General features: G+C 43.8%; 1 protein-coding gene across 2 annotated transcripts; it reads left to right on the forward strand.

Moving 5' to 3' along the window:
• Positions 1 to 88: 88 nt before the first annotated feature.
• SC5D (sterol-C5-desaturase) lies at positions 89 to 10,468 on the forward strand. Of its 2 annotated transcripts, none has more exons than XM_054998221.1 (5): positions 89 to 163; positions 1,187 to 1,404; positions 2,767 to 2,899; positions 4,387 to 4,487; positions 6,287 to 10,468. In XM_054998221.1, exons 2-5 carry the CDS (start codon positions 1,195 to 1,197, stop codon positions 6,737 to 6,739), a joined length of 897 nt encoding a protein of 298 aa, XP_054854196.1. In that variant the 5' UTR covers positions 89 to 163; positions 1,187 to 1,194; the 3' UTR covers positions 6,740 to 10,468. The 2 variants fall into 2 exon arrangements, with proteins under 2 accessions (XP_054854196.1, XP_054854195.1); XM_054998220.1 differs by lacking the exon at positions 89 to 163 and adding an exon at positions 352 to 502.
• The last annotated feature ends 342 nt before the right edge of the window (positions 10,469 to 10,810 follow it).

The following is a 10,810-nucleotide window of genomic DNA, read 5'->3' on the forward strand; positions in this document are numbered from 1 at the left end:
GAGCCCACCCTTCTCCTCGGCTATTGGATAAGAGAAGAATGATTGGCGTCTGGGGCGGCCAAGCCTATCGCCTCGGCGTTTTCTCTCAGTGGCTGAGGCCTTGGCTGCCTGTTGAGGCGGGAGAGGCAGCCGCGGGTGCCTGGAGGGGGATAGCCGGCTTCAGGTAGGGCAGCCCGGGGTCCGCAGTCGGGAAAGGTGAGGGGGGCGGGGTAGGCTGGGTGGGCAGGCTTCCCAGGATTCAAAGCGGCGAGAGGGGCTATGTCCTCTTCTTCAGCTCTCTTTTGCGTCTGCCCGTTGCTTTGCACGGGCTACGGTTGCCAACTCCAGGTCGGGAAATTCCTACAGATCTGGAGGTGGAGCTTGGGGAGGGGAGGGAGCTTAGCAGGGATGTGATGGCATAGAGCCCACCCTCCAGATCAATCGCTTCCGCCGGAGGAAGTGATCTTTGCAGTGTTCTGGAGCTCAGTTGTGATTCCGGGAGATCTCCAGGCCCTACCGGGAGGTTGGTAATCATAGCACAGGAGCTAGCTAGAGTTACTTGCTGTCTAGGCTGTTTGTTTTTGCATTAATTTATTGCAATCTCTTCTGATAATTTAAACTATAACGTACAACGTTATTAATTGCAATAGTATTAATTTTTCTAAATAATGTTATTAAACTGGATAGGGAATTTGGTTATGAGTTATTGTTTTGATGTATTTTTTAAAAAAAAATCCTTCTGAATTTGCTTTTTAAACTCATTGCCTCAGAGGTTGCAACCTTAATAATTGGGGTGGGGTGTAAAGTTGCACACATACATACGCTTAAGTAAAAAAGAAAAATACTTTTGGGGCATTTGCAAAGTTTTGCGTTTTGCAGGATTACTGTTTAAAGGTGAGAGTGGAACTAGGTTTCTGTCCCCTCCCCTCCCCAGAATGTATAAATCTGATTTTATTCTGATTTTAAATATGCCCCAAGTAAAACCAGAAAGGAATCTTATAGTGCCTTAAAGAATAATGGGTTTATTGAAAGGTGTGGTTGTTGGATAGGGATGTGAGTAAAATGAAACTGAAAAGAAGTGTGCCAGAAATTAACTTTGGAGTTACATACCTGGTGACAGTAATTTTAAAAGTAATCGTTTGTGTTCATCGTTTTTCCCTCTTTGTGTGCAGTAGAACTTACATGTTGCTGTATCTTTTGAGTACAGATGCAACAATGGATCTTGTTCTGAACTATGCAGACAGCTGTGTTTTGACGCCATATGTTTATCCATCAACATGGCCAGAAGAGAATCCTTTCCGGCAACTGATCAGCCTCTTCATCATAACAAACCTTGGTGGACTTGCCATTTATTTTCTGTTTGGCACTCTCAGCTACTACTTCATATTTGATCACTCTCTGAAGAAACACCCTCAGTTTTTAGAGGTGAGTAGCATTCCTGTAACTGGGGCCCCTTCCTTTTCTAACTTCACAAGCCTGTTGTTGCATGATCTCAAATATCCTTGTATGATGAAAGCCAGAAACTGGGGCAGAGTCAGTTGATGCAATAAAGGGATGTACCAGTGCTTCTTCACGTCTCTTTGTTTCCATTCTTGTGTCTGTGGCCAAAGAGTGTTGTAAGCCTTCTGTACACGGATAGTGCTTTGCTTCCAGGTGTGTTTGCTTGTGCTTTATCAAATGATATGATGTAAGGTCCCTTGATTCTCATGAGTGGTTTGGAGAAGAAGGATGTAGAAGACCCCCAACCTGTTCCAAACAGGAACAGGTTTTTTCAGTTTTGACCAGTGTATCAAGCTATTTATTTAAAATGTAATGGGAACAGTAGTGTTTGTTATTAGCGTAATACTGCAAATATGCTTTTGAAGGTGCCAAGTTCCAGCTGTCTTTGCCAGGCATGCATGAGTCTTTGGAATGATTACCCATTCATACTTAAAAGTACCCTTTCCTATCTATACTTTTCCATTGCTTCTTTTTCATATGCTTGCTTATGACTCAGCATGGACTTAGGTATTAGCTATTTTAAATGCAAGGGGATAAACATAGGAAGCTGTCATATACTCAGACCGTTGGTCCATTTTATCTAGTGACTGATATCAGAGCTAAGCGTCTTTCTCAGTCCTTGATACCTGCTAACTGGACTGAATGCTGGCCTTTCTGCATTTGAAGCATATGCTGAATCTCGGGGTTACGGGCCCTTCTATTAAAGGAGGCAGGCTCACTCTTAATAGGAAAAAGGAAGGAGCAATGCCCTGTTATAAGATACATTTATACATCCTCATCCAAAAGGAGTGAATGAAGCCCACTGCAAATGGGGTTGACCCACTAAGCACCAACAGAATTAACAGCAAACTTGAAGAGGACACTGCAGCCTGGTCTGTCCTGATGGGGAGAAGGCCTGGTCATCCCTTCCCAGGTCTATTATTAAGAGCCTTCTTTCAGACAAGCCGTGTATCGTTTCAAAAACTGTGATCTGGTTTCTTTCCATTTTATGGAACATTTGAATGACTGATTTTAAAATAAGCACCCTCTAAAGGTATGGTAGTCTAATACCTAAGAGGATGAGATGAGAACCATCACATTTTGCTTCCATCACAAGCTCACTAGATGGCCTTAGATTAGCCATTGTACTTGGCCACACGCACATCCCTCCCCTCATCTGTATATTGGGGTGCTCATACTGGTCTGCAGTACAGGGTTGTTACGAGGATTACCATAACAATGTATGTGAAATACTTTGCAGACTTTAAACGCATTGAGCATTGCAAAAATACCTATATTTGTCTTTAGAATCAGGTGACACGCGAGATAAAATACAGTGTCAAGTCACTGCCATGGATCAGTGTCCCCACTGTCGCTATCTTCTTTGCTGAAGTGAGAGGATACAGCAGACTGTATGATAACATTGAGGACTCTCCTTACGGTAAGAGAACTATTTAGCTGAATGTATCCCAGCCTCTTGCTCCTCCTCCCAGTTCTTGCCCACACTTCTTCCAAGGAGCTCAGGTTAGCGTATGTGGGTGGGGTGATGCCGTTTTTTGCCCCTTGCAACAACCCTGCAAAGTAGATTAGGATGAGAGAGAATCACTGGCCCAAGGTCATCCACTAGTCTTTGTGGCCTGAGCAAGGATTCGAACTCAGGCCTCCCTTGCCCAAGTCCACCACTCTGACCACTGCCCCACATTGATTTTGTATCCTCTTTCATGTATCTGACTTCTTTCTTGCCTTTGCCTTTTCACTTTTCTATTTCTAACTGGAAATTGGATTATTTTTCTTTGCTCTGTTAGGGCTGAACTGCACAGGCGGCTTGTATTAAAACTGCTTTAAGAGGCAAAGAGAGGGGGTGTTTTTTCTATTCCAGTTCATAAAAGATCTGTTTGCACCTGCAAACATGGAATTTTAAATATCACATGTGGGTGTTCATATGTCTGTACAGGCCACTCACAGAAATGGAGGAAACACTAGGCAGGGAAACGTTTGAGCACATCTGCTGCTTCTCCCCTCTGTCCATCTCTCCTCAAGTCTGCTTTTCTAAAACCTGGCTCACCTTTGTACAGAATGTGTACGTAGCTAGTCATGTCGTCTGCAGTTTCTTTTCTCTGAACAGTTTGTGACCTTTTCGTTGTTTCTCTTTAAAAAATTCTTCAGTTCAGTTTTATTAAAACGATCCAAGATCAAAATTCAGACCATCATATACAGTAAGATACAAGTGCATTAATTCTAAATTTAAAAAATTCTAGAGTTCTGTCACTTAAGAATTTGGTATCTAAGAACGTATCTTGGTACAGTAGATGCTACATAAAGTACTAAATGGAAAGAAATATTAATACTTAAGAATGGAAACAGCAATCTCACAAATAAGGAAGTTACTAGTCCTGGATTTCCTAAAGAGTTACTAGCCCTGAATTTTTGTTTAGTAACTCAGTGTCTTCACTTACGTTAATTACCTGCAAGATTTAAAGGGTTATGGATGTATTTATAACACAAAACAAACTTGTTCTGTTTTAGGTTAGCAGGGAAACACCCAGCTACATTCCCTGGAAGGGAGATGGCATTTTATGCATATCCTCCCTCCCCTCAAGTTCTGGTTGCCAACAGTGCCCCCCCCCGTGTCATTTTAGGTGGGAGAGAAGACAACTCCCTCCCCTCCCATGCCAGTCTTGATCTGAATTGTTTCCCATGTGCCCTGTAAGTGCCTTTTTTTAAAAAGTTCCTGATTTGGAAGTCCCAGCATATCATCCAGTTTGGCTTTCAGATTTTTCTTTGTTGGCAAAGAGGTTGGGAGTTTTTTTAATGAACCTGGGAAACTGTTTGTAAAAGTTAAAGAACTGGTGCCCCCCCCCCGCCCAATCCTAGTTCTATTTCTTCAATTACATTCTGAATGGTCTCTCCTTTTCCTTTCTTTTGTAGGTTGGTTTGGTGTTATCTTCAGCATGCTGTCTTTTCTCTTCTTCACCGATATGTGTATTTACTGGATTCACCGATTTCTGCATCATAAACTTGTATATAAGGTACGAGTAAGCAATTGGATGGTGTGATAAAGCTAGAAAATGATCCACTTAGTTTAGCACTGAAATGCTCATAAGCATTCTTATCCAGAGGGCAGAAACAGACATCCAGATAAGAATGGAATGAATGTGCAGAGGCCGTGTACCTGTGGGTAACCATGCCCTGGGAGTCAAGCACGGGGAAAGGTCCTCCCCTCTCTCATAACAAATCAGTTCTCTAGCTGTGATATAGAGAGGCCCAAATGTCTGTAGCATTTGTGTTTCTCTTGACTGCGGTGCAGGAGTCTCTGTTCATTCAAAAATTACGTACTTTAAGTTACCGTAGACGGCTAGTAATAGAGTTTTGAACAGAAGAGATCAAGATTGCAGAGTGTCTGTGTATGCTTTGAGAAAGGAATCTTGATTTTTGTGTGGCCCGGAGGAGTTCCTTCTTTGTATTCTTGGCTAGTTTGCAGAAAAGGTTGCAGGATTAGGGATTGTAGGCTGCTTTGTTGTGGTTAGGATCAAGATAAATGCTGCAGCAGTGTAATAATAAGATGTTTTAATGTGCAGCCGTTGGCAATGAGCAACTTCCACTTGGCTTGGTTTGGAATTGTCTTGACAATTACAAGCTTTCTAGGAGAGCACTTTAACAAAAAATCCTTGTCTGAGAGTTGTCTCGTGGCCTAGGACTCATGCCGATGGTGCTGCAATCGTATGCCTTAAAGTATTACCCCGCAGCCATTACATTTCACAAAACCAACCATTACAAGTTCAGTAACTCTTTCCAAAATAAACGTAGTGGGAAATGAGGACAGGTTTTGGATCTGGAAGCAGGACAACAGCCGCATAATATATTTGCAAGCGATAAATCATGAGAATGATCTTGAAGGCAGTGAAAAGCTGCTTGGCTGAGTGATCTAGTTGCATAATTCACAGCAATCGTGAGATTATCCATAAGAATGAAGACTCGGCATTAAAGAACACTTGTGCGTGTGTCTACGAAACAGCTGGTTCTGGGTGCTAGTTCAGCTGAATGCTAACCATGTGTGCACAGATTCTCATTTTACATTCTGAGTCAGAGAATACGTTCTTGGGGGGGTGGGGTTGCCACTGCACTACAGCTAAGTGTTGTGAGCTGGATCAAGTAGCTAGGGACTTCAGCAGTGCTGCTGGAAACAAAAACCAAACAAACCACATTTTAAGTTGAAAATCCACCGAGGACATTGCACCTGTCTAGCAACTGAGAGTAGGCCATAAAATGCTTTATGATGATACTTTTTTAAAAAATCTAAAACCTGTCATGTCCCGTCACTTAGCTGCCCTTTTTTTTTCTTTTTCTAAGATAAAAAGCCCCCATATATTCCAGCCTTCCGATACAGGAAAGGTGCTATGGTCCAGTGACCACTTTATTTTCCCTGTTTTGTTCCGTTTCTGAGCTCCATACCATCTTTCCTAAGATGGCGTAACCAAAGCTGTGTACAGTATTCTAAAAGTTAGCGTACCAAAAATGCATATAGCCACATTGCTTCTTGTGTGTTAATAAAATAAAGACCTTACTGATAAGCCCAGAAAAGTTCTTACTGGCCCATTGGTTGTTTGTGACATGTCGATGGCCTGAAGGGAAAATGAAACAGGCCCCTTTCGTTGTAACTCGTCAAAGTTTTTCTTGCCTGGTCACCTGGAATTGGCTTTTACTCGCTGTTGGTGACCAGGCTCATTACAAGTTTGCCAGAGATGCCAGCAAGGAAGAAAAAAGGGGAAATGGCTTTATCCATTCCCGTGATCAGCCCAGGGCACTAACTCTCTCTCTTCTCCCACAGCGTTTGCACAAGCCTCACCATTTGTGGAAGGTCCCGACTCCGTTTGCAAGCCACGCTTTCCACCCCGTGGACGGCTTCCTTCAGAGCATCCCTTACCACATCTACCCGTTCCTTTTCCCTCTGCACAAGGTGACCTATTTAGGCCTCTACATCTTCGTCAACGTTTGGACCATCTCCATTCACGATGGAGACTATCGTGTTCCGGATGTGTTAAAGCAGATCATCAACGGGGCTGCCCATCACACCGATCACCACTTATACTTTGATTACAACTACGGCCAGTATTTCACCCTCTGGGATAAAATTGGAGGCTCGTTCAAAAACCCGACCTCTTTCGAAGGAATGGGGCCGCATGATTATTTGAAAAGGCTGAAAGAAAGCGAATTGAGCAGTATGAGAAATGGTTGCGGAGATGAGAAAATCCCAAGTAGAGACAGTCTTAAAAATAAATAAGTCCTCTCCTACCCAGGGGTAGAAAGTCTTACAGGCCTTTGTTTTTAAAGAACTGCATCAAAATATAACTCGCCCCTCATGTAACATCTGGAGGATTCTGGCACTGTAGCAGTTGCCAAGGGATGTAATTTTGTAATTGAGACACAGAATCTTGTGCAGTGGACTGTGTATGGTAAAGCAGAAGTGACAGAGATGCCTTCAATATTTATATAAAGATTATCCGTGCTAGTGACAGCACGTTCCATATGGGAATGCCCACTTTTTCCCATGAGCCAAAATGTGGCCGGTGAGTTCTGCCATTGTCACTGGGGAGAGATTAGAAGCCCTGTGTTGGCTTCCCGAGCTTCTTTGTATGATATCCAAGTTGCGGTTCAGCTCTGGAGCCCCTGCTTAGAAGTAGCTTGGTTGCAAGAACGAGCATTTGATTTGAGGACTCCACCAGTCAGTGCCGTGCAGTTAACACACAACTGCCTCTGCATTTACTAGAATAAAAAGGGATACTTGGATGAGTGGGGAGGGGACAAAAAGATAATGATTATGGCTTTTTGCACGCAAGATAGATTCCCAACATGAAGACTCTAGCAGGTAGCTTTTCCAAAAGCACCAGTCTGTTGAGGCAAAGGAAAATACAAGGAACAGTTTTATGGGAAACAAACAAAAAGTGTCTGAAGTGCTTTGTAGGTTATTATCAAGGAAAGCTGTTTTTTTTTTTAAAAAAAATACAGCTATCCTTTTTTTGTATATGTCAGGTGCCTAGAGGGTAATTGTATGACGTGTGTTTGAGTAGCAACACATCCGCAGGCCTGACTTCTGCTGTTGTCCGTGTTATAGAATAACCCTTGCGGAGAGTTTTAATATTCCTCAGCCAAAAGCATTGCGGTGGAAAATACTGAAACACAATATAGGAACTCAAGTCTTTTTTATGCCTTTAGAAGTGCCGCTGCCTGTGTTTTGTAGGGAATTGCACTGGAGGGCTTGATAGCTTTACCTTCCCATTGGATACATGTGTCTGTTCTGCAAAGAAGGCTTCTTTTGCTTCAGATAAAGAATGGTTAGAGGTTTTCTGAAACACTTCTTTCTGTTTTGTGAGGAGGGGGTATTTAAAGAAGAAGAAAACGTTTTGCCAATTGAAATTTTAAAGGAATTAAAGGCTATAATCTTAATTGTTTTGACCAGTTGGCTACTGTTGAGCTTTTAGTATGTCGCATCTTTTGTAGGCAGTCTACACGCGAGTTCATTTCAGTGGGACATGTTTAGAAGTACTTAGTGGTAAATTGTGGCCAGCAGGAATTCTAAGTGCTTTTCTTGGCTCTCTTTTTAAAAAATCCTTGCTGTTGCTTTTTCATCCCTTAGCACATGACATTTTGAAATTGAAGTTCGTAAAAGAATGAAATACAACATGTACACTTTTGAGTATATTATGCTTTTATTGCCATACTAGCAACAGAATCCATTTTTTTAAAAAAAATGGGCCCTAGAAAACAGCACGGCCCCTGGACCAGTTTGCCTGGCCTTCCCACCACTGCACCGGCCGCCAGAGGGACGGGCTGGTTTGCCTGGCCTTCCTGCCGCTGCACCAGCCTCCAGAGGGGCAGGCTGGCTCACCTGGTCTTCCCGCTGTGCACCGGCCGCTGGAGGGACGGGCCAGCTTGCATTGCAGCGGGCCAGGCAGCCCTACGCCATAGCGGGCTGTCAGCTGAGCTGCCCTGTGCCGCAGCAGGCTGCCCGGCTGGGCTGCAGCAGGCCACTGGGCAGGGAGAAAATGGGTTCGCCCTGCTTTCTGCCTGCCCAACTGAGCAGTGGGCAGGCTCCACCACCACCCCTCGTTGCCTGTGTTGCTGGGCTGCTCCCCTGAGGGCCATGGAGCCAGCGGGTAGGTGCAGCGTGGCCCCGCAGCTGGCAGAGGCAGCGGGAAGGCCGCAGGGGAAGCTCCTCTGCGCTGCACCTTCCTGTTGGCTCTGCAGGCCCTCAGAGGCCTGCCACCAACAACTTTGTACCCTGGCACAGGCATACTGGCAGACCCCTCAGTGCACCTGCTCCAGGATGAAAAGTTGAGTCGTCGGCCACACGGTTAGCCTTTTATATATTCGAGATTGAGGTCTACTCCATAACATTCCAGAGATCGTGCAAAAACAAAGTTACCTTTTATAATTATTCCCCGAAAGATGTTTATTTGTTTAATGAGGACATGAAAACTGCCTTTCTTTAAAAATGTTTTCAGAGGAATAAAGTGTGAGTGCTGTTAACCTTATGTAGATTTCTAAAAAATCTTCTGCCATTTCCAAGAAGGAAGAGTGTTTCTTTTTGTGAAGCTGTGAGTGTTTTGAACTACGCTCGTTAATAAGGTGGTTTTACTGTTGTAGTTACTGACATTGAAGTGATTGCTTTGGATTCTGAACTCAATAAAGAGAGAAAAATATCAGTTCTGGCTTTAAGGCCAAACGCTTCTGATATAAGAGGGCTGGAGAGGGGAAACAGCTGTTTCCCACCTCAGTTACGAATCTTCTGGCATTGCCTTTGCCAGTTCTTATTAATGGTTGCAGTAAGTTTCCTTAAGTCCTTCCTTGGTCTGTCTTTCCCAAAAGATGAGATAATTACAACAAGAGGATTCTTCCTCCTTTACTTTCTGTGGGATGCATCCCCTGTATCCTGTGAAGTAGGTAGGGGTTGTAAGACTGGATTATATATAGTCACATTTGTAGTTTGTACCAGATTCTTGAATGGCATATCCAGACTTGGGATAGATTTCAACTTGTGTTAAACAGCAACAAAAGCTGCTAGCCCTCATTGTGCACAGAAACTGTGAAATATATGGGTGGCTTCTGCTAAAGTCTCAGTAAAGGGAAGGGTCTGGGGAGGAGAGGCTTCTAACGGTATTGTAGGAGAAAGAAGGCTTTCTTTCACAGTACATGCCGCTTTCTCCAACCCCGGAGCCCGCTAGCACTTTTATACTTATTTTATTCCCCTTTCCCTCCACCGTCCACATCTGTGGTGGTGGAGAGGGGGCTTGAAGAAAGTTTAATGTTATTTTTTAACGTAGGCCTCCTTCACATAATTGCTGCTTATAGAATCATGAATAATTCTACCCCGTTGAGGGAATTGCGCCCATGGTTCTCCATAGAACCGGCATGTGCATGTCTTCAGTTGAAGATGCAAAAAAATTATGTACAAAGACACGTGTGCACACAGTTGCAGTGTGTGACACAGGGGGGGTAGGGATTCTTGAAAGTGGGTGCTGGAAAAATGGCTTCTGCCGCTCTCAGTCTTCAACAGCAAGGTCTGTCGTTGCCAACAGCAGCCGTGGAGACCGTCAGTTGGATCTGATTTGAAACAAGCAGAATGTAATTAGGAGGAAGGAATCTATAAAGCATTTTGCTTGTTTTTATTAATATGTATGAGTAATGTACAGTTGGTTGTCTGCTTCTCCCTTGTGTGGTGGTTGTGTGAGAACAAGCGATGTTGGCTGCAAGGATCCAACCCCCTGACACCCTTCTGGTTCTTCTTGGGCCTGCTTCATCGATCCGACTGTGCTGTTTGCCTCCTGAACATCAAAGCCACCGAACAAAAGTGAGAGAGAAGGAAATTCACGGTATACAAATTTTTAAAAGCCAGATGGGCGTCGAATGGACTTGTATGAAGCTGTTGACCCTGTTGATCATTCACTTATGACTAATGTTTTGTTTTCTTTTCTTGTGACAAGTAATAAAAATATGAACTTTCAGATGAAAATGCCTGTGAAACAGTTTTGTAGGAGTGCAATTCCAAGTATTTCTACATTTGAGAATCTGAGGGGTCTGTTCCCAAAGCGTCAGGAGAATGCCTCCAGAACAGGCGTTTGAGGGCCTGGTCCAGAGAACTGTTGCATTTCTAGGAAACACGCTGGGTTTTTTTGCACAGCTCCATATCTTGATCTGGATAGCCCAGGTGAGCTTGATCTCATCAGATCTCAGAAGTTTAGCAGCGTCGGCCTTGGTTAGTAATCGGATGGGAGACCTCCAGCAAAGACCAGGGTTGCAGAAGCAGGCAACGGCAAACCACCTCTGTTAGTCTCTTGCCATGAAAATCTCTCCA

Source organism: Eublepharis macularius, chromosome 14 (genome assembly GCF_028583425.1).
Source record: "Eublepharis macularius isolate TG4126 chromosome 14, MPM_Emac_v1.0, whole genome shotgun sequence".
NCBI lineage: Eukaryota > Metazoa > Chordata > Lepidosauria > Squamata > Eublepharidae > Eublepharis > Eublepharis macularius.